General features: G+C 41.9%; 2 protein-coding genes across 2 annotated transcripts in view; one reads left to right on the forward strand and one right to left on the reverse strand.

Moving 5' to 3' along the window:
* The window catches only part of LOC146666312 (uncharacterized), a 477181-nt gene that overhangs the window by 86479 nt on the left and 366219 nt on the right, over positions 1-24483 (forward strand). The window lies entirely within an intron of this gene.
* LOC146666314 (carboxyl-terminal PDZ ligand of neuronal nitric oxide synthase protein) overlaps positions 1-24483 on the reverse strand; it is a 57267-nt gene that overhangs the window by 12201 nt on the left and 20583 nt on the right. Inside the window, exons 3-10 of the mRNA XM_085414257.1 lie at positions 14038-14130; positions 13873-13931; positions 12385-12493; positions 11585-11726; positions 10117-10289; positions 5174-5335; positions 4049-4253; positions 2950-3280 (exon numbers count right to left, since the gene is read on the reverse strand). Of these exons, the coding sequence (XP_085270383.1) occupies positions 2950-3280; positions 4049-4253; positions 5174-5335; positions 10117-10289; positions 11585-11726; positions 12385-12493; positions 13873-13931; positions 14038-14130 (1274 nt within the window). The remainder of the gene's footprint in view (positions 1-2949; positions 3281-4048; positions 4254-5173; positions 5336-10116; positions 10290-11584; positions 11727-12384; positions 12494-13872; positions 13932-14037; positions 14131-24483) is intronic.

Below are 24483 nucleotides of genomic sequence, written 5' to 3' on the forward strand. Positions count from 1 at the left end.
GTATGTCGTTTGTGTAAGAGCCGGGCATCAAATTTCAAGATTGCTTTTTACATAAAGATGATGTCACTCAGGAGAGGACGCTAACACAAGCCAATACAGGAGGAGGAGGATGAGGAGGAGGGTGGCAGCCAGAGAAAAGTCACTTTGGTGGTAAGTTCCTGAGCTACTTCGTCTTTTAAAATAGAAAATGTGGTGGGGCAGTGAAACAGCGGGAGCGAGAGGGCCTTGCATGCGAGCCGCACACTCCCAGAAGAATTCAATATTCAGATGGAAATGTACAGTAACAGGACGCTTCTCTTTGGAAGACGTCTGAGGTTAACCTTTGTTTTTTCTTTTGCTTATGCAAAAAAAAAAAAAAGATAGTAGCAGGGTAGAGTTTCAGGTTGTGAATGGATGTGAGTGGGGACTGGCTGGGACGAAACCACAGGCTATGAGTCTGGATAAGCACAAGCAATCTGCCAGGTCAACTTCCCATTTTCCTCCTTCACTGTTTTGAAATCATCTTAAAGATGCTCTGTAGAGCCAATTTAAGTGTGTGAATGAAAGGAAAAGGAAACTGGATAAAAAGGAAATTACTAAAAGAGTTTATCCTGACTGAGAACTCTCCTGGATCTTTTGTAGTAAAAGTTTAGAGCAGGAGGGGTTTTAAGAGCATTTAAACCTAATTAAAAAGTGATTATACACAGTAGTTCTATATATGTTTGCAAGGCATGTGTGTGTGTGTGTGTGTGTGTGTGTGTGTGTGTGTGTGTGTGTGTGTGTGTGTGTGTGTGTGTGTGCGTGCACAGGTATCACTGGGCGGCATGCCAGACAATTTAGATGCTGAGTCAAAGGTAAGGTAGTAAAAGCAATTCACAAGATAAAATGTGCAAGCGAGAAATGGAGCCTCGAGTAAGCCTGAAAAGCAAAACACATTAATAATGAATTATTGCAAGAAAATGATCACATTTACTGTCCTTATTCTCTCGATGTGTGGTTTAATGGCCATGCATGCTGCTTATGTCAGTTTGTGTTTGGGGTAACCAGGCTACGCAGCGACATACACATCCGCTAGCTTTCAGTGTTATTAGCGGGGAACAGCTCGACTCAGCAGAAAACGCCTCCAGCTAATCAAAGTGTGACTGCAGTCAGGGGATTACAGAACACGGGGGAGAGAAGGTTTCGGGTTAGACAAACAAAGAGGGGATTGGAGTTGCTCATGAGAGGGAATGAGATTTAAGAGAAACACACGAAACTCCATCAGCTCTAAACTCTGGCCTCGTGTTTCTGTTTCATGAAACAAACTCATGTTGAGAAGCCATTAAAGGAGCTTAACGTTCGGGGGAAATGTTCAGCAAGTTGGACGAGGATATGTGTGCTAAATGTCAATCTATACTCCTTAGTTTAACTTAACAGGAGAAACAGCTAATGCTGTTCAGTCCAAAGTTAGCAAAACCCGCCTGCTAGCGTCGTTAAAGGTTACCAATCCAATCAACTTCTTTGAAACAAAGTTCTGCTTGTTATTACTTTTCAGTTTTTTATAATACGCCACATCATTCACATTTAACTCTAGAATACTAGTATACAGAGTTAATGCTGACTGCAAGGTGACTAGGTCCTGAGGCTGCACACTAAGCCTAAATCCTCACCACTCTTCCACCGTGCTTGACAGTTGGAATGAGTTCCAATTTGGTTTGTTTTTTACCAAATGTGCCACTGTGCATTAAACCAAACACCCCTCCACCTGTCCAAAGGCGATTTTTGCAGAATTCTCAAGATTTGTTTAGGTGCAACTTTGCAAACTTAAGCCATGCTTACGCATTCTTTTTAGAGAGAAGAGGCTTTCTCTTACCAACCCTTCCAAACAAGTCATACTTTTCCAGCGTTTTTCTAATCGTACAATCATGAACTTTAACATTTAACATGCCAACTGAGGCCTGTAGAGTCTGAGATGTAGCTCTTGGGTTTTTTTGTAGTTTCTCTGAGAATTGCACAGTCTGACCTTGGGGTGAATTTGCTCCTGGGAAGGCTGGCAAGTGTGTGGAATATTTTCCACTCTTAAATAATCGTTCTCACTGTAGGATGATGGACAACTTGTGTGGAAATGGCTTTATAACCCTTCCCAGATTGATGACAGCAACAATTGCCTCTTTGAGATCGGAGCTAATGTCCTTCCTCCTCGCCATTTCGTTAACACACACACTTGCATGCTCGAGACCAGCAAAACTGCCAAAACGTTTCCTTTTAGAGAGGTGCTCACACTTGCTGATGATGAATAAATCAAATGCATTTGATTAGCAGCACCCGGCTGCTAATTACCCTCTTAACTCCTTTAGAAGCAATGAAGGTGTAGATAAATTTTTATGCACAGCATGTGCATTTGAACTTTTACTAATTAAATAACTACACAGTGCAATATGGCATCTGTAGTTGTTCATCTGAATTTTACTTTATTTTAAAAGCCACATAATTTTTGTTCTTATCTCCTGATATGTAAAACGACTGATTGACTATACAAGCCGTATTTCTCTTCTGTCATCATGGACATGGGAGATGGATGAGCAAAATCTCCACGCCCCACCACTATCTGGTGGATACATCGCTGCTGCTATTACCAACAAACAGTGCTATGTTGATCACACTGCTGTGAAGGCACAGACTCTGAACTGTTAGTGGCAGGGCTTTGCCTAGGCTAGATAGCCAAGGAATTTTCATATACCAAATTCCCCCCTCAGGCAACTGCATGTGATGTCCTCCACTCTCTGAATTCTTGTATAAAAGAATTCTCACTCTTGTGTATTTGAGGAAGTGATATGAACAATTTCCCAATGCTGGGATAAGCCAATTTGTTGTTTGTAATAGCGTTACAGCAAAACAGAAATTTCTGTATGTATGTATATGTAATTGCTTCACTCCAGCCACCCAATATTGTCTTTTTCTTTACAATAAACATGAAGACAGCAGTCTTACTTTTCATCCATGCTGGCAGAGTTTCGGGATGTGAACGGGACAATCTCATTGCCGGACATCTCCTTGTCTTCCACAGCGCCATTTGCTCTGATGAAGGGGTCCAGGTCATTGTTGGCTGAGGCTGGTGGTTTGACGCCGCTCTCCATGTTAAGCAGATTGAGGTAGGACTCAGCACAGCCCACCTGGGTGGGCGACAGGGGCGAGGTTTCGAACAGCCGTGAGGGCGTGGAGGTGATGAGGTGGTCCAGGGTCTGACTGTAGTGATTCTTCAGATTTAAGGACAGGGACTTTGCTGATGCTGAAACTAAGCCACCTGATGACTGCTGGCCATCTGAGAAAAACAGAAAAAATGGGAGACAAATCAACAAGAGGTTTAATGACACGAGTCACCTGTAACCAGCATGCAGACTTTTTAGAATAGTTTGTTAAGATTTCTAACTTTCATTATAGAAAAAGATCTGGTTGTGCACTGATCTCAGGCCAGCCGCACCTGAGGTCAGCAAGATTTTCTCTAAGCCAACACAACTAATGTAGAGACTGACAGCTCTGCCTCTAGTTAGTTTCATTCTTTTAGCTGAAAAAGAACAAAGAATAAAGGCTGTTATCATCACCTTCTCACTGAGAAGTAAGATATTGCTGAGGGGAAGTGTTTTTAATCCACTGCGCACAGTATGATTTATGCCACTGTGAGTTACACGGGAATGCGTGGGGGGGGGATAACACAGTATGGGGTTGATGCATGGTTCTCGATTTTAATTTTCAAGCCTGTATAAAAGCGCAGTAGTCCTTTCAACGTAAAATGTCATCTGTCGGGCTGGCAGCCACACACTCCTTTTCAGTTTGGTTAAATTTCTCCAGGCTGAATTGCTCGACAGTTTATGCTGAAATTTCATCTTCCATCACCACAAGCACAGATGACAATGCTGGCAGGCGCGGGAAATCGGTGAGTGAGCGTGGCTTGTGTCGTGACTTTCATCCACAGGCCAAAAAAAAAAAGGAGTGAGCAATCAAGACCGCAGCACATAGACAACCTGACCTGACAACAAATTACTCAAAAGGCAACATGCTGTTCTCAGCAGTCACCCCTCCAGTCGCCTACCGTGTCCATTAGCTTGCAGCTCCTGTTGCGGCTGCCCTGGGTGTGTTGCTTTCAGGGCGCGGGCCTCCAGCTCTTTCAGCTGCTGCACGAGCAGGGTCAGGTGTTGCAGCAAATCCCTGTTCTGCAGCAGCAGCTGGTGGACGCGGGCCTGAGCCTCGATACGAGCGGCGGTCTCTGCTGCCATCTGATCTTTCAGCAGCTGTACCTGGAGAGAGAACAAAGGCCGAGGTGTGTTTTGTTTGAGTGGGAACATTTCTGACCTGAGCGTGCAAAATGGAAACATAAACAGTGTTCTTATACATCGCACCCGGCATAAGCTCCAGAATTTTGCGGAGACAAATTTAGATTTACGTTACTTTCTATATTTATAATAACTAGACTGCAATGGGAAGTGCTGACATTCTGGCTGTTTGGGTCTAAGACTGACTAAGTGGTTGGTGCAGAAGACTTACTGCATTCAAATGTTTTGTTATCATCATTTGTGTGTCTATGTTTCAGCCCAGGCAGTGAGATATTAAGCTGCAATAACTGTCCTTCCATTACTGTGTCAGTTCTGCCCTCTAGTGGGACAACATTAATATGAGAAACACAGAGAAGCAGGTAATAAACTGTTTGTTGCTGTTTTCTCATTATGCAAATTCGGAATGTGCTCTGGGGTGAAGCAGAGAAAAGTCTACCTTATTTTTGTGCATTAACCATGTATGTTTCTAAATAGGCCAAAGGAAGTTTAGTCATTTTTGCCATTAGGCAAATTCACAGCATGAGCCAGGATCAACCTAAAAAGTTACTGGCAATAGCAAAAATCATTTATTTTCATTCTGAGTAATGAAATGCCATCTTCAAAGTGCCTCTAATAATCTGAAATCCTGCTGGTAGAAGACGATAATAAAAAACATAAAAGAATATTTTTTAAATGTTAGTTATTTATGAAGTGTGAATAGAGACATTTACCACTTAATATCTGACGTGCAGCTAAGTCCAGTTACAGTGAATCTCATCATAAAGCTCTGAATCTGTATTTTTATTACATGTACAGCAGAGGATTAAAAAGTATTCTGTACTTTGGGATTTTTGTGTGTGTCTAATGCTGTACACCCTGTAAGACTGTGTGTATATGATTCTTACCTGAGCAACAGCCACGTGTGTGTGCTGCTGCTGCTGCTGCAGCTGCTGCTGAAGAAGCTGCAGGTAGTGCTGTGATGCCAGCGGAGTAATAGAAGGAGAGCAAGGGCTGCTGGGAGTAATGCCTTGGGATGTCACAGTGAAGAGGGACCTTCGATCGAAGTCCTAACCCCAGACAAACAACACGGAGAGAAAAAAACACACTTATTGATGAAAACAGGCTGGCTTGGGACGAAGGTATGAGGTTCGAGCCTTCAGAACCCACGGAGCTGCTAGCTGCATGTCCTAGCTGCATAACATGACCTATTTATAGACCTTGGACAGATTAATGCAATTACCATACTAGCGGGATATAGACTTTCCTGTTCTGTCCCCAAGATCAAGATAGTCATCCACTGAGCTCCCGAGGGGCCCCTGCTGTAATGCCACTTCTATAAGCTATATGCTCATTACCATATGATTTTCTCGTTTCCTTCCATCCTGCCTCCATCTGTCCTGTAACACATTTTTAACGATTTTCCAGATGATCTCTGGTAGCATAAAAATTTCCTGGAGATATAGGGCATTCCTTAAGTAGCTTTTCACTTCCCCTCCTGCCTTGCACAGTAAGAAGGGCAGATAGGTTGTGGGTTTCTGCATCTGGGGTATTTGCAGTCATCAAGAAATGGAGGTTGTGTGTGTGTCTGTATGTGTGGTGATGGTTTCATGACAGAACATACATGTAAAACATATAAAACACAAGATTTATATGTGTATAATTACACCACTTATTATTACTAAAATGAAATGAAAAGAAAAGAAAATGCCACATCTCACCACTAGAGGGCAGGCAGAACACTGTAATGTACTTTCAAGTTCAGGCAGATTTTTATGAGAGGCAGCTCACTGGCATTACATTAAAGATGAGGTTTTAGCTCTAAGGTATCAATGTATCTAATGTTGCTCTCACAGGTTCTGACACTGACACATAGCAAGTCTGCTTTACCACATTTTTAATCAACTATGAGCAACAAACTATAGTGATCATAACTTTATGAACACACCATTTTGTCCATTTTACACAAGAGCTTTCCATTTTAGTCTCTAACATCCTTGCTATTTTTGAAGTTGATGGGAATTAATAAAAACAATGTCACATGCTTCAAGCCACCACTGGGATAGGCTATGGCCGGCACCTTAGTAACCAGTAACCAACAAAATGCACAACAAAAAATACATTTTGTTTACAGTCTGTTTTTTGGCTAATTAAAATTGGAATCATCATAGTTAACACGGGACACGGGAAGTTAGCTAGCTAGAGCTAGAGCGCATCACCTTTGCTACTCTTTTGTTCAAATAGAGGCAAACAAGCAAACCAAAAAACAAGATGGCGACATAAGGCCCTGGTTTCACAGACTCAGAGGAAAAACATATCAAATGGTAAGAGGCTGATGGCAGACACTGTGAAACTGATTGCTAAAACTTTATTTGCATAGGCCTACAACCAGTCAGTGACCCATCCCCTGCCAGTAGGCAAACAGTTGCTGGAAGCTGTTGGTACTTGGTAGATGAAATTGGTTTCAAAGAGGTACAAAGTGCTGTGCTGAAAAATTCTCTGTGATATCTTTGGTTGTTTGGTAGCTGTTTGCCGCAGTTACCCATGGTTTGGATGTAAGTTTCCATGTCTACAAACACTTGCTAACTGCTCTACGAGCGGATACTGGTAAAAGTGCAACACAAACTAGAAATGGAAAACGTTGGCCTTGAAAGTAAAAGTTGGGCACAACTTTTACTCTGAAGAGGTTTGTGTCAAACAGCGTGGGTTTTACTACTGCCTGCAGACAAGCTTTCTTTCATACGAACTACAGGCAACAAAGTGTTAGCAACCACAAAGAGCTTTTTAATCCAGTGCCCCCTTTATAAGCAATTTCAAAGCAATAGCCAAGAACCACTCTCAAACCAGTTGGGGAATACACATTTTTCACCAGTGACCAGAGGTTGTCAGAGGGTCCCCGACTCGTCTCTAGGCCTGTGTGACTGAGGCATAAGATGACAAACTATAAGTAAAATGGTAGTCTACAAATCAGTAGGTGATCACAGTGGCCATGTCCATCTTTTATATACAGCCTATTGGGCAACAAATGTTCACTTACTTAAGAATTCTAGTTAAGGAAGACTTTTTTAAGGTAATAACATTTTAAATGTACATTATTAGCTTAAAAAAAGTTATGAAAAAGCTTCAAACTGATGAAAATCAGTGTTAGTAGTTGTCTAACAAAAAATACACTCAAAAAAGCAAGCTGATTTAACACTTCAGATGGTGTCAGGGGCATTTCTGTTCATTTCTTTCCCACCCTTGTGGTGAGTGTTATCATCCTGGCATTCAAATACAGCCAGTCCCTTTGTCAGCTTTACTTTACGTCTTTCCTGGATATCCAATATCTCTCATTATTCCTTCCCTCATCTATTTTTTTACTAGCTGCTCACTCTCTCTTATTCCCTCCTTGCTTATCTTCATGGTGCAGATGTTGGTGAACCCCTCAATGGGATTACGGTGGCGTTTCTCAGAAAATCAAAGGGAACACGCTGGGTTTTTGGGATTAAGTGTCGCCCGTACCCAGCCAGCAAAAATATTCAGGTTCCTTGCTCCTATTGCACTCTCCCTCTTTTAGTAGCATGATAACAACTGTGCTTGCCACACTTGGTCCTGGTGACAAATCCAAAAGCAAGACATCAGAACACACCAAAGCCTTTGCATCTTTTCCTCCTATTGCTCTCAAAACCATAAAGAAAGATCATTGTCAGCTTTTAATTTCACAGGGATTCAAGCTCTGCCACATGTTAAACACAATCTAACCAAAATCTATTATTTCCCACCTCATGCAAGAGTTATCAGGTTATTTTATGTCTACAATAGGCTGCCAAATAGCATCTTTTATTAGTCATGAAGAGCTGCAGTCAGTGATGTGGTCAGGTACTGCAGTAGATGAGAAAGCACTATACTGTACTTAGTTCAATGAGCCATTTGGCAGTGATATGCCTAGATTATAGTATCAAAACACCACTAGAGCCAAAGCAATGAATCAGAGTTGATGCCCTGCAGCTACAAAGGTAGAAGCCGTTTGATGCAAAAATGAAAGTCATCATTACAGTGTGAAAGCTCCTGCCTCACCCCTACAGCCAGTGTCAGAAATAAAACAGGAGCTTCCACATGGAAAATGTGGTGGAAATATATACTCCCGTATAAAACACGGGCATTTATAGTACAAGTTTGTGAATGTGAAACTGCAGTGTAAGGGAATTTTGCATGTCAAGTTTAATAAAAATATTGGCATAGTTAAAGAGTTAGTACTCTTTCATAGAAGTACTTGGGAAATAGTCCCTGTACTCTCCGTAAGTAAGACCTGGCTTGTGCTGCTTCTTTGTGTGATTTTTCAAAACAAACAGACTTTTTGTTATAACTGAGATTGTGCTTATGAATGATGCCAATTAAGGCAGTTTTTTTTTTTAGCTTGTTTCTCATTGTTGCATTAAATTGAAAGAGGAATTTTTAATCAGAGTACAGCATCAAGTCGGTTAATTTGTGGGATATGGATCAGGTGAGTTAGGGGGGTGTTGATCAGTTTCAGCTGCTTTGGTGTTAATGAAATTATCGACAGAGGGGGAACAATGGGACACAAAACAGAAATGGTTTTGTATTCAATTCAATTCAATTCAATTTTATTTATATAGCGCCAAATCACAACAGCAGTCGCCTCAAGGCGCTTTATATTATTGACTGTTTTGTAGGTGGAGGCCATTGAAATGGTAGCATGAGTCTAACTCCTCCAGGATTCAACATCAACACGTGCCATTGCCAAAAGGTTTGCTGTCCCCCAGCACGGTCTCAATAGCATGGAGGAGATTCCTGGAGACAGACAATTGCTGTAGTAGAGCTGGACAGCGCTGTAGAAGGTCCTTAACCCATCAGCAGGACAGGTATCTGCTCCTTTGTGTAAGGAGTAAAAGGATGAGAACTGCCAGAGCTACAAAATGACAACCAGCATGAACGTCTCTGACCAAACAATCAGAAGTAGTATTCACGAGGGTGACCTAAGGGCCTGTCATCCTCTAGTGGGCCCTGTGTTCACTGCCTGACACCATGGAGCCCGACTGGCAGTTGTCATGAAATATCAGAAGTGGAGCTAAAACTAGTGCCCTGTGCTTTTCATAGATGGCAGCAGGTTCACCCAGAGTACATGTGACAAACATGAAAGGGTCTGGATAAGCCATGGAGAACGTTATGTTATCTGTCTGACTGGTTTGGTGGTGCGTCAGTGATGCTCTGAGGAGGCATATCCATGGAGGGATGCATACACTGCTACAAACTAAGTAACGGCACCCTGACTGTCATTAGGTATTGGGATAAAATCCTTGGATCCATCATGAGACCCTGTGTTGGTGCAATGAGTTCTGGGCTCCACCTGACAATGCTGGGCTTCATGTGGCAAAAATATGCACGTTTCTGGAGGATGAAGGAACCGATACCATCGACTGGCTCCCATGCTCATCTTACCTTACCTCCAATAAAACAACAAAAACTGCCTCTCTACAGTAATCAAATGAATGTATGCGTCCACTTATTGCAGTAGACTGTATGTGAACGAGGCTGTTCGGCTGGAATTTATTTCATTCTCTTAATGCTGGAAATGGGAAATAAACCCTTCCAGCTCTAACGTGTTGTCCAAATGTAATCGTGTGAGTTTGAAAAATAAATAAGATGCTGACATACAAAATGTTACCATAACTTCTGTGTGCAATACAGAGTAAGACTGATGGCTTTTCAGAAAGGGAAATATATCATAAAATAAAAACCTGTGTATTAGGTGAAATATCCTGAGCTTCATGAATAATAAAACAACATGTTTCTGTATGTTCATGTACCTGATATGTCAAACCTGTTCCAGCTTTGTCTTACAGTATCTTACCATGATGGTCTGTCCAGGCTTGACGACATTGAGTTCAGCCAAGCTCTGGAGAATTTCGCTCACTGCCTTCTCACACAGAGAGCTGCCAGCTGCAGGATCTTCTCCTCCTCGCCGTCCCTCATGTTTGCTGTCCTGCTCATCTTCCCCTCGCTCTGCCCCCGTCAGTATGCGACCTGTAGAGGAATACACAAAAATGTCCACATCTGGTACATGCTAGATGTTCTCTCACATGTCCAACTTAAAGAGTAATTTACTGAACAAGCGCCTATCAAACAAACACGGCCCAAATTTATATAACTCTATAATAATGCTATTTCAAGCACACACATCATGAATAGCTCTCTTATGTCAGATAACATTTCAGTCACTTTGAAAATTACCCTCATTACATGCAACACTGGCAATCACCCAGTTTTTTTTTCTCCAGTAACCTGAAAGCTGTAATCATGGGAATCTTTCCCACTGCTTCCCCCATCCTACCTACACAAACTGTACTCAGCACGAGGCCTTGGAAAACACTCAAACATTACATATTATCTTAAAGTTGTTCCTTAGATTCATTTACATCCCGGTGTAACCAGTCATGTGCCTGTTACCATTCAATCACCGTTCTAAATGAATCGGATGGTGAGATTTGACAGTTCAATTTATGCCATGAAAAAGCATGTAATCAGACTGAAGAAAGGCAAAGTCAAACCTAAGTGACCAATGTCGCTCATAAATACTCACTTTTCCAGTGTTCACCAAATTTAACGTGGAATGGTTTCTTTTCTTATTTTTAAGCTTGCCTTTAAAAAAAAATCTATGTTCTTTAAAGTCCTTAAAAACATACACTGTAGTCCACAATATACACAAACAGTCATGTTTCCAGAAAATCCTAAGCACTAATACTGATTATGCTGGCAATCTCCTGATTTTTCATGTCACCCAGCTTTGGTTTATGACCAGAAACTTGCCAAACTGATGACTTTCCCGACCTTCCTCTACTTTTATGTATATATCAACATCTCCATCTCAATCAAGTGTAAGCTTAAGTAAAACCGTAATAATATTTTCAGTTTTCTCTTGATGTTTTTATGGAAATTTTGCACCAACTGTATATTATAGCATTCAGATCAGGTGCAATAGGGCAAGCGCGGGGTACACCCTGGACAGGTCGCCAATCTGGTGCAGGGCTAACACAGAGAGAGACAACTATTAGTACTCACCTGTAGCCCTATGGGCAATTTAGAATCATCAGTTAACCTAACTTCACTAACTGCATGTCTTGGGAGGAAGCCGGAGTGCTCTGAGATAACCCAAACACGGAGTGTCCATGGCCATTTGAGCCCAGGAACATCTTGCTGTGAGGTAACAGTGCTGCTCCATTTTAATGTCATATTTATTATAATAAATAAATAAACGTGTAGATAGTAAGCTGAATTAGAACTGACAGAAAAATTAGTAAATCTCATCATGTTGTCCTCACCGTGGCTGCTGGGCTCCTCTGTTGACTTGTCACTTTCTCCGTCAGCCTGCCCGTCAGCGTCCTGCTCGGCGTGCTGCAGGCTGAGCTTGTGGCACACCTCAAACGCCTGACCTACTGTTCGCACGATACGCATGGCCTGTGTCTGCCACAGAAAAGAGGAACATTGTGATAGAAATCAATGCTTATAGCAGAAGTACAGCATAATAAGTCAGTTACACTGATCAGCCTAATACAAGTTTTAAATATGAACTATTAGTAATTTTGACATTTTATGAATTGGACAAAAACAAAATCCCCTTTGTGGCACAATTTTCATGACTGATGTAAAAACCAGAGCAGCAGTAACTTGCAAAAAACTGCGGACATATAAAAAGAACCTAAAATGGGGAAAAGTAAAGAAATCCTTGTCTCAAATATGCAGCTGTAATCTTTGTCCTTGAGTGCATCTGTTCTGTATTCACAGCATGCTGTGGATCTGGTAAGCCACCGAATATTAAATAAGCCACTACAAATTGAATCTTAAATCAAATTTAAAACCAAATATCGAATAACAGAGCTGATATCATCAGAATGAAATATTCTTGAATGAAACAGCAAAGTGAAAATCACAGAATACTAAACTACCAGACCTGATGTCTTCTGCATAGTGTTTTCTTTCTTCTGCCTCTAAAGGCCCCTGTAACCAAGCTCTGCTGGCCCTAACTTCAAATGGCTGTAACTATCATAGTGGACATAGCGGGGACCCATAATAAGCTTTTCATGAGTCTGGTTAGAAGACGTGTGAGCCAGTCAAACTGTACCTTCTTCTTTGACTTGAAGACGTTGCATCTGAAGGAATTACTGGAGCCATCTCTTGCAATGTAGCTGAAGATCTTTAAGTCCTGGGAGTCATGTGATACGTAGAAAATCCTGAAAACACAACAGCTGATTTAAAAAAAACTCTCTTGCCTTTTAATATTAGGCATTTGTATCTAATAGCAAATAAATGAGTGGAGCCCCACTGATTTAGCAGCGCCAGGATATTTGCCTTTTGCTTATCTGCAAATAATTCAGTATTGGCGTTTATTATGGCTGAAAAAAACAGGAGAAACACCGTTCAACTACTTTGTCTATGTTGATGTTGCATAGTTTGTCCACCGGAGGGCACTTTGCAACTTCCCCACTGGCAACGTGTGTTTGGAGTGTCACAAACAATCAGCAGAGCCAGGCAGAGCATAAATAAGTTAATAAATTAATTAATAAATAACTACACATAACAACTGAAAGGGACTTTTTTTTTCTAAAAGAAAAAAATATTAGTGGCTTTAACGTGATCGCAGAACATTGGCTTTGTTATCGGTCTTAAAATCCTATATCATGAGGGTGTGGAGCCATTAATGAAGCACAAATAATTCACCTTCTTCAGAATCAAGTAAAAGAGCAATACTGTGCTCAAAGTGCTTTTTCAAAGACACCTGCTACTGTACTACACTACTGTGGCTTATACTGTACAGACATTATGTCGTGGTTGATACTACACTACTGCCAGTGCAGTAAACTGGCACAGGTCAATGTTTCATCTGTTTCTAGCTCCTCTACTGTCAAATGTCTCCACTGGGAAGCAGGCAAACAAATTATAGCGACCTACTGCTCAAAAAGCACACTTACACACACAGAAAGGATAATTACATTGAACATCACTAAGACCCTTGGTGAGGTGTGGTTCTGCCAAATGAGATCCTCCCACAGATTTATCCATAATTTACATGAACTTGCACTCAAATCTCTGACTGCACACAAACCTTGCTCCTACTAGCATCTGATATGCAGTACAATTTTGACACGTTACAGTTAAATCGCTTGGGAGCAGGTGACATCTTCACCTTGTCAACTGGTGACTGTTTGACTAAAAAAAAATTAAACAATGACAGAAACATGCTTCACTAACTACAGTGCATGCATAAGCTGTCCCCTATGTATTATGAATGTAGGCCTCGTTTTCCATATATAGCCACCCATTATGTATAGCAACGTACACGTGAGGACATGTAAAGCATGCAAAAGCTACATCCACTGGGCCCGCAGTAAAGGACAAAATATCCACTTAGAGGGGTACACTGTATAACCTGTAGTCTACTCAAAGCAATTACTTTGGGTAAAGCATACATCAAGATGCAGAGAGCAAAGAACAGACTGTGCTGAATATCAGGCAGCTTTATCCTCTGAGTCTATAACCGAAAAAGGGAAGATGAGATGTTATTGCTTGTTTATATATGAAGATATGAACTTGTTTCGAGGGGTGCACTGACCTGTATATTGGATCGTGCATGATCAGCATTTTGCTCTCATCCCATGTCCATTCCTTTCTCTGTGAATGAAAAGAAAGAGCTTATATCTCAGTTCTAATATTCTCGTGGTGGTGCTTCATTTCTGAATCCAGGAGAAAACGGTCATTTTGGATTCTGGTAGCTTGCCTTCTGTTTCTTCCTTAGCATCACCTTGACCCCGTCCACAGACACCACGATGCTGACCTTTTTCTTCTTGATGTTCTTGGCCTTGAATTCGTACTGGGAAAGTAAATGAAAAAAAGTAGATCGGAATATTAATCATGCATACATAAAGAGCATCTTATCTTTTCTGCAGGATAGAAATGTGACTGCTGCAGTAGTGGAGCTTTAACTAAGTAAGAATTAGACTGCACCAAAAGTACCATCAGGGTGTACACCCCACCCCTGGCGTCGTTGCCCACCTCTCAAGGTTAAATACACGTAGACATTGAGGGCCAGCAGGAGGGACCATGCGCTTACCTGCTGCTCTCTGGCAGGTAGCTCCAAGCCCTCCTGGGTTTTAAATGCACCTTAGAACACACATGCATCAACACTACAATGAGCGGGTGGAGGGAGGTTTGGAGTCTTCTCTCACCCCCATTCTCTGCGACCTGCTGGAGCGGGGGGGCTAGGAGGAGGAGTTGGCCGTCCGACTGCGGTCTGGAGTGTGGGGCCTCCCTGCTGCTGCGGAGTCGGGGCGGTCTGCCTCCCCCCACCGCAGGGAAAAGGGTAACACCACCTGGGTCTGGGTGCAGTTCCCCCCTCCAGGTGAAAGGGTACCTAGACCCGGTTTGTAGAGTACGCTTGGGGAGTGTGATCGTGTGTACAGCGTCTCTTTATGTCTGTCTCCACGTTGGTTGAGTGTGGAGTAAGAGCATATGAGAGCATGAGGGTGGGAATGGATGTTTGTATCTGTGGGTGCCTGTATGTCTGTGTCTATATGTCAGGTTGGGTGTCAGGCGCCACCTCTCTGGGGACATCTCAGGCCCTCCAAGGTTTGGTGGCCTATCTCCCCCTACCACCACTTCCCCTGCCAGTGGCGGACTCCCTCAGACATTGGTGCGTTGGTGGTTCTTTGTGTCCGGGGATGGGCGTCCAGGTACACACCGGCTCACTCCTTGGCGGCCGCTTATCGGGGCCTGGAGCCTGGGGCTCGCTCGGGCCACTTCGGAGGTGGGGTGCCCCCGGCCTCTCGGCCTGGGGCTCGGTCACTCAGGCGCGGCTGGCTGCCGGCGGAGCTCACGGGCGCGTCACTGCAACTCCCCCTGGCTTCTGCTCCGCGGCTGCTGAGTGAGCCCTCATCTGGGACTCTCCTCAGCTCTTTCTGGGACAGTGGCGCGGCTGCCCCTCTGTTGGTCTTCCTTGGTCTCTTGTGTTCTGGGGGCCTCTGGATGTCTGGAGTTTTGATCTCCTCCATACCTGCTTCATGCCCTGGAGGACGGGGCTGTGGCCCCCCCACACCCTCTAGCAGATCATTACATGAAGGAACCTTTTAAAAAAACAAGCGCGTCCATGCTCACAGGTGTACACACGGGTGATCACACCCACAAACTACACCCTTTTTGGCTCCTACCTCAAAGCACACTGTGTTCTGTTGATCTTATGTGCTGCACAATAATGTTTAACATTTAGTATTTACTGTCATATTCCCATATATCATTGTGATGTTGTTTATTCTATTACTCTTGTTCTCTTCTGCTTGCTTTCTTTTTTCTTTCTCAGCAGGTGACCCAGGTGATTGATATATGCATTTTTTATTTCTTTTTTTTTCTCTGCTTATTCTGTTGGTTTTTGTCTTTTGCCCTTCTCCCCCGTCCCTCTTCTCAGCTGTTTCTCTTTCCCTCTTTCTTTCTCCCCTTCTTTCCCCCAGTCAAGTCTGTCCCGTATTCAGTAAGTGAAAATAAAATAAACAATAAAAGGTGAATCAAATGGACCATTACGGCAAGGCTGGGATGGTCAGTTTGGTAAAGTAAATCCGTTGGGCATCTTTCTTTGCCTTTAGACAACAATTCTGATGGCAAAAGAGCCAAACGGGACAGGCAAAAAAAAAAAAAAAAAAAAAAAAAAAAAAGAATTAGACTGCACAATAGTGAATGATCATAGAAAATAAGTCTTTTATAGCAATTTCCTAATTCCATCTGTTTGCTTGCAGATGATTATCTGAAGACACATGCAGGATGAAATCAGATACCTTTGGAAAAATGCTTAGAAACTACATTCACCAGTCACTTTTTACATACACCTGTTCAGCTGCTCATTAATGCATCTACCGAATCAGTCAATCACGTGCTCAAACCCAACACTGAACGTGATTAGAGGGATTTTGGTTGTTGTATTTCACTTAAAATTCACTCTGACATTGTGTTTCATACTTGTTATACAGTCGCATCGCACACATATACCAACAACTCCAGTTCTTCACTGCAGTGAGAGATGTCTTGCTTTGGCAGGGTGGCAGCATTAAGAGAACAATCTATCAGCATTAAAACAAAAACAGCAGTGCACTTTAATTTATCAGCATTTTTAATGGCTTGGCAGTTTGCAATAAGAATTCTGATCAAGTCCGATAAACATTTGCAGCCAAGAAAAAAAACACTTCGCCAAAGCTCTCAGAGACAGACAAAACAGCCCCTCAGCTGCAATGCAAGTCGAGTACATCGAGTATCGTGTTATAAAGACTGTGGCCTTGCAGAGCTGAACCACATCTCTTCTTGGAACACAAACTATCCTACTAAATTAAACAACATTTAAGTACAAGGCCTTGGGTATGGGTTTGTCTCCATTCTGTTAGCTGAGAAGTACACAACAGCTGTGTCTGCACAGAGTGACTAACACATTTCCACCTCATCAGCTGGCCAGGCACTCTGCCGAGGAAGTTAGCAAGTCTGGCCTGTCGACTCAGATCAGTTATAAATAAGAAGCAACTCTTGTGAGCTACCAGCTATAATGGCTTACAGTGAGGCCGCAGGAAACATCCATCTTTCATGTCCCAAAATGCCCATATTTTGTGGACTATATTTGGTAACATATGCCTGCAATATGAGATGAAATTCAGCTGCAGAGGGGAAATGTTGAGACCTTACTATCTAGAACAGGGGTGGGCAATTCCAGGCCTCGAGGGCCGGTGTCCTGCAGGTTTTAGATCTCACCTTGGGTCAACACACCTGAATCACATGATTAGTTCATTACCAGGCCTCTGGAGAACTTCAGGACATGTTGAGGAGCTAATTTAGCCATTTAAATCAGCTGTGTTGGTTCAAGGACACATCTAAAACCTGCAGGAACACCAGCCCTCAAGGCCTGGAGTTGATTGGAGTTGAACATGATTGTGATTAGCTTAGAAAACTCAACTCAGCTCAACTTAAACAACTTCCACAGCTCCCCTTCCTCCATCTTAATATAAAAAAAGCCTTCAGCATCATTGAAGTTGCTTATCTAGTTGTACCAAAACCAAAGTACACTCATGTATCCAAATGCAGTCAGATTCATATATTTTCTTCTAAATCTCAGCAAAAAACTTGTCTGACAAAAGTAAATTTTCTATATTATATTGCAAATGTGATTATACTTCAGTTCGTTGAATGAGTAAAAAGAATGGAAGAGAAGAGAATATAAGATGTTGGCATGCAAAATAAATGTGAATAAAAGTATAGAGACAAAGAAGGGTAAGAAGCCTATAAAATGGAAGAGAGAACATAGGAGGAGAGGCGAGCAGATACAAAGAGACAACCGGAAAGGAGGTTAAGAGACAACCGTTGTTACGTAAGGACCCCCCGGAAATTGTGACCTTTTAATTCAGCTACACAATGGTAGTAAATAGCAATTAGCTGAGCCTTGTGAATTCAAGACCTAACAGATATGATTCTGAGTCACATCTGTGTTGTATTTTAACCTTATATATATTCACACTCTGAATGTCTCCAAAGACAGAGTAAATAACTGTTGTGACTCGATGAAGTCATTTTTGTCACCCGTTTCCGTGTTTTGTGATGATTTTCTCCTTGTGTCTATTTGCCCTGCTCTCTCAGCCCTGGATCCATGGTGATTAAAGTTTCAGTCTCTAATTATACAGAAAGGAGTCCTGAGAGAGCTGATTAAACAGAGAATAGGTCTTTAAAGTGGAAGAGGACAGAGAAATGCACTGCAGAAACAGAAAGAAATTCTAGTCAGGATTCAAAAAAAGAGTACCGTCACAGCCATAGCAGTGCTTTCAGCTAAATACTAGAATAGAATAGAAATATTCTTTATTGTCCCTCATTGGGGAAATTCACTTTCACGTTCCAGCAACAAAGTGACAGGCAAATGGAGCATGCAAGAAATAATAGACTCTACAGGGCAAATTCACCACATGAGAAAAAAAAAACTAGCATGCATTCTTGGTGTTTACTGTCATATTTTGGCATCACAAGGCTAGTGTTTGGTCATAAACCAGAATTTAAATCATTTCTTTATTTTTTGAGAGCCACGCTGTGTAAAAAATCACTATCAGCAAGATAGTACAGACTACACTATACAACTACTATGACAATGATTAAAGCAATTTAGCTTACAAGCTAAACGTAAGTCCTGAAAGTAACAGAATTAACTTCTGAAAGATTTTTGGGGCTCCAAGACCAAACGGATTATCTGCAACAGATTTCTAATGTAAGACTGAGGAATAAAAAAAACCGAGAGCTAAAAAAAGAGGACTGTCACAGTCATAGAGGTGCTCTGAGCTAAATACTAACATGCAGCAAACTAGCATCAGAGTCATACTTTAGCATCATGAGGCTAGTGTCTGGTCATAAACCAGAAATTAAAACCTAAACAACACAACTGCTATGACAATGACTAAAATACTTTAGCTTGCGAGCTATTAGTTATTATTAATCTCTGACACTCTTCCAAGTATTTTTTGTCCTGCCTTCCTCCCTTCACCCCCAACCGGTCATGATAGCAGCCTATATAAATACTATATAAATAAAATTGAATTGAACTGAAAATTGAATTACCTAAGTACTAACACTAACTAACAGTTCCAAAGCCTAACAAAAATCTGCAACACCAATCTAATGTAAGACAGAGGAATACAAAATAGAACAAAAATATCCTCCATACATTGATCTACACTGTGAGGTCTAATAAATACCAAAACAGGAGACACGAAACTACCTTTATACTGTACTTGCACAAGGATGTGAGAACACTCACACAGCTCATTTATAATTCACAGTTTATGCCAGAATTATGGTGAAGTAAAGTGGGATTTTGCAACTTCATCCAAAGTATGAAATTTTTATATTTTCTTTGCTTAAGTGCAAAGTGTTTTGAAATATTAAGGCTTTTTAATGCACTTGCATTGTTATGGTTTTCCCGGTATTGACATCAGAACAAACAATTAAAAGCTCATGACACAAGATGCACTAAGCCGTTGCATATGTCAGCTCTGAAAACCCTCAGGATATTCCAGAGAAGAGCTTAGTTCACTTTAGCGCGCTGCTACGGATGCTGAAACTTTCTGAATTAGGTTAGAGAAATTTAGGTAACCAGATTTACAGGCTCACGTGAGAGGAATAAGATCTGAAATGTAATGAAAGGTGCATGACTAATGAAGACTGAACAGACATGCAAAGGCACATGAGCTAAAAATCTCCCTTCAAAGACTTAGGTTTTAACCATAAAACTTTAGTTGCAATGCTGACAGTGAGTGTTGCAGTACTACAGCAATGTAAAAGCTCAAGGCGAACATACTGAGAGCATTTACTTCAGACCGTTCTCAGCCTGGATGTGAGCATTTAAGCCTTCAGACTCATCAGTCTTCCCAGACAGCGTAACAAATTCCAGTCAGCGTTTCCTCTCTGCAATCTATTATGAAAGTGTCAGAAAGAATAGTGATGGAAGTTGCTATGTGCACAAAACGAGGAAGGGAAAACTCACTCTCAGTAGAACATTTCAGATCACTGTTATATTTTGTTTTGAGCTAGCTATTTTACAACAGAGAAACACAGAGGAAGATTAAACCAAAGGAGAGAGATCAATCACTTTTTATTAGGAAAGTATAAGAAGGCAAGACAAAAAAAGGTTACAGAGCATTTTCAATTTGTGAGTAATTAAATATTTAATAGCTTCAAGGCAATGAGAGCCGCAGCCAGATCAGATACTTGAGATTGTTTATCTGACAAACTGCAATGCCCTCAGAATGATACTAAAATTTTGGAAAATAGCTTTAATATGTAAGACTATCTATTCATGTGGTTTTAAGGCCTGCAATGTTAGTACACGACTTTGTCCCAGACTGAAATATCTCAGTAGCTAGTGGATGGATTACAGCAGCTTTGACATTCATGTCCAAAAGACAAATCCTGTTACCTTTCCTAATTTTCCCTCGAGCGTCACTGTGATGCTACATTTTATCACTGAAATGTCTGCTAGACTTTGACTAGCCAGGACTTTGACTGGCCTGGACAGTCAGGTGCACCTTTAGTTCAGTGTTAATGAGCAAATGTTACCATGCTACATGCTAAAAATCTCCATTAAACCATTAGATTACCTTAAATACAGATATCAGAAACATTATAATACTATAGACCCTGCTACCTAAATTAACCCTGTATGGTGATCATGGGAGAATTCAGATAGTGTTTGTATACAAGTAACGCCCATTTTCACCCTGAATGTGATCAGTAATCTTTCTATTCTTAGTATTCTTACTGTACATATATAAAGACGAAAAAGAGACAAAGATGTGACTGATATCCCTTTTTTCTTGAGAGGCTGCAGAGCAAAGAACAGAGCTCCCAGTCATTATGTGGAAGTAATTACACTGCAGATACTGTAAATAAACCTCCGGGTCCCAAATGGTACCTGCCAGCAACCTCTAAATGAAAGGCCACCGAGTCCTACAGTTAACATTACTCGATTCATGTTTCAAATTCTGGCTTCTGAGAAAATTAAAATGAGAGGTTGGAAAAGGACATTTTTCCCCCTCCTGCTTGATGTTAATGGACATTTTAAGAATGAATAAATGAGGAGGGTTTTAGGTTGGGCAAATAAAAATCATGGAATGAGAAGGGCGCACCCCCGACTCCCACTCACAACCCTTCCCCGCTTTCAGCAATCCTGAAAAGCAGTGGAATGCGAGGTGCATTGTGGGTCACTCATGCTCCCCGTTGTACCATTGAATCCATACAGGAATCCACAATAGGCCCTATAGATCGCAACCTAGCAACGGCTTCATTATAATTCCCCAGATTTGGGGAGTTCCAAGGAATTTCACTGCTTTTTTTCCTGGATTCAGGGTACAATGAGATGACTGTTGGGAGCAGAACTGAGGCAGGAAGACAGACTAGCTACTCCAACAGCTGAACATTTAACATGAAAATAAAGATTTTTTTTGGAAGAGGGGTGGGAAATCAAATTACTGGGGGAAAAAAACGAAATTCAATTAAAAATGAAGAAAATGTACTTTGCTGCATGAGTTGAACAGAAAGTGGAGCTTAAATTGCTGCTGCCGGTCACTCCTGAGGCCAGACAGGGAGGACAGAGTGACTCTCACGATAGCAGAGATGCCCAGACCTCCTGGCACGTCTCATCGTTAGTCAGCAGGAATGTGTGTGTCGGTGCAATTACCCCGGAAAACGACCTTGGCCTAGATCAGAAATGGAGGGGAGTTTTATTTTTCTTTACCCCGGCGACGTTACATATCTCTCTCTCTATATATAGATATATATGTGTGTTTGAGGGGACAAAATGAAGAGAAATAACGCGTGTGCTGACTGCTCTCTACTGTGTAATGATATTACTCCTGTTTGCAGCCCCCAGTGAGCAGCAGCAGTCTTTTCTCAAGAGAGAGCGGGTGTTAGCAGAAAACAGAATACTTAACGGCCTGCTAAATAGGGGCTCCTCCATGACAGCGGGCTTACGCGCAAGACGGGAGGCTGTTAAATAACTGCAGCTTTTTTTCTTCAGTAGAACATGGCACAGTGTTGATCGAAGGGCTTTGTTTACGCTGCTTCACCGTCATTTACTCTTCTTTAACCTGACCTCAGCATGTTTATTTTGGGACTTTAGTGACAATCTTCTACCAGGAATACAGGCTTCACCAGCTGGTCCTGACTCTCCACCAGCTCCATCTGGGACCTCCAGCTGTTACTTTTCTAGATAAATGGCTTTCATTACTTACACCGCAAGTCTGTTTACAGTGACTGACAGACAGAATTGACCATCACAGCTCGTGCTCGTGCATCTGTGCAGGGGGGAGAGGAAAAGAATGAAAGTCTGGGAAGCGAATACAACGGAGCGCATGGATTGATCGCCATCGTGTCGTTACGTTTGAAACGAAAGCGGCAAGGTCAAGATGAAAACCTTCCGCGGATGGTAAGCAGCGAGCGTGACGTGAGATGTGAGTACCTTTGGAGAGGATTCAACTACACTTGAGGCAGACTTGTCAGAAGAAGCAGCTAAGCCCCAGTAAGGGCCAAGGCAGGCACTCCTCGAGCGCTGGCGCCCTTGGAGTGAGAATGGGCACACGCTTGAGTGAGTCACTGACAGGCACGGTGAAAGGACAGCCAGTCCCAGGGCGCTGACGGCAGCTACTCGGGGTTAGTCACATGGGAAGGGAGGAAATACAAAGGAACAACCTGAGCATGCCAAGCACTTGCACTCAATGAGAAACAGGCTGAAGGTGAACGAGGAGCTGAGGCTGTTATTCATGTTATTTCACAACTTAGAAAAACCCTTATCTTAAAAGAGTGAGTTACACACTTCTTTGTGTTTCAGGTGCGCTTTAACACGTTGTGTAAAACAGAGGAATTAATCAGGCATGTCTTGACATCTGAAAAAATGGAAGCGAGGGCGAACTGTACCAACACGCATCTCAGTACCCAGTGCTGCATTAACCTCCTAGGACCCGAACTCTTCCACAGCATGCATTTTTAATTTCTCTTTGATATTTGTGCATATTGGAGCCCGATGAATGTAAAACCAAAGAATTACCAGATTATTTTTTTTTTACCTTATTTTTGTTTTTAAGAAAAATAAGAGCCACATATGAGGATATTCGTTTAAAATCTTGATAGAACAGTAGCAGCATAATGTCCTCGTAAGTGGATATCAGGCCCTTGTAGAGCAAAATTGAGTATTTTGGTCTAAATAACCCAAAATGTGATGTCCACATATGTGGACGCTGGTCCTAGGAGGTTAAGAGACAGTGACAGTGTCTGAAACTTGTGCAGTTTTGTTAAAATTATGGAAATAATCTACATTAAATGTGATACTATGAACACTTGTTGGTGTTTTGAAGGTCATAATCAGACTTATTCCAAAGAGTGTGGGTAAAAATTATTCATTCTTTATAGTTAAACACAGTTCTCAAGGAAAGGAAATCTGGCCCTGATGATGAATCTGAACAGCTGAATCTGTTGGATAATTTTACCTGCTCGGTATGGTTGACAACAGTGATGCAAATAATAGCCCTCTGTGTCATTTATAAAGCGCACGGCTGTCTGGATACCACTCAGGATCGATTTAGCCAGGGGTTTATATTACAATAAAGACGCCATCTAGGCCGGAGTGTTTCTGTTTAAAAAAGCACCAATGAAAACTGAAACCAAACTGTGTGTCTGAAATGGCAGGTGGAGCCACTGGGGCAACAGGGCATCATACAGAAAGGGGGTAAACGAAGGCATCTGGCTGATACAGGGATGCTGAGTGTGACTCTGTCCAAAGCAGTAGTCTGGCAAAGCAGCAGTCAGAGTAATAGGATTACTGGGATGAACGCTGTCAGATCACAAGCCATAAAATCCCCTTAGCACCCAGTGCAGGGGGGCAACCATCAGCGATCTACATCCATACTGTAACAGAGCTTGTACGGTACTATAGGCTGACTAATAAACACTTGTGTATGTAATATCTGACATCTGCTTTGAAAAAAATAAATAAATAAGCTGAGACCCAGAAGAAAAAATGTTTTGATATTTTTAGATTTTTTTGAATAAGGCTCTGATTTCCCCTTCTAGAAATCTGTGTGTTTACACACTACTTTGTATTTAATAATTAGTCATTTTTAGTCTCTGGCTCTCTTCCACTGTGTGTAGTTTTTCCTGTCTCCCCTCAACCCTTCATGGCTGCTGGCTGCCCGTCCCTGAGTCCTTCTTCCTGTTAAAAGGGAGTTTTTCCTTCCCACAGTTGAAAGTGCTTGCTCATATGGCGTGTTCTCTGTTATTGTCTGTACCTCACAATATAAAGCATCTTAAGAATAACTGATAACTGATTGTCAAAATAGCTGGTAAAACAGTTTTTTGTTAATCTGTTAAGCATTTCATTTCAAACCCTTCAACAGACTGGCGACCTGTTCAGGGTGGACCCCACCTCTCGCCCTATGGCAGCTGGGATAGACTCCAGACCCCCTGTAAACCTTAATTGGATAGAAGAGAATGGATGGATGAATGGATACTAATCATTTCAGTAGTTGTTCTCTGTGTGCTGTCTCTTTGTTGGGCTAAAAACAAATCATCTTGGGTGTTGGGGAAACACTATGTGATGAACCATTTACTCGAACAATGCAAGGTTTGAGGTCAGTGCTTAATCACATGCTAACCCTGTTTTAGGGAGGCA

The sequence above is a fragment of the Rhamphochromis longiceps genome, linkage group LG7, assembly GCF_057381845.1.
Source record: "Rhamphochromis longiceps isolate RC_006_pf linkage group LG7, R_longiceps_female_GT1.1, whole genome shotgun sequence".
Lineage (NCBI taxonomy): Eukaryota > Metazoa > Chordata > Actinopteri > Cichliformes > Cichlidae > Rhamphochromis > Rhamphochromis longiceps.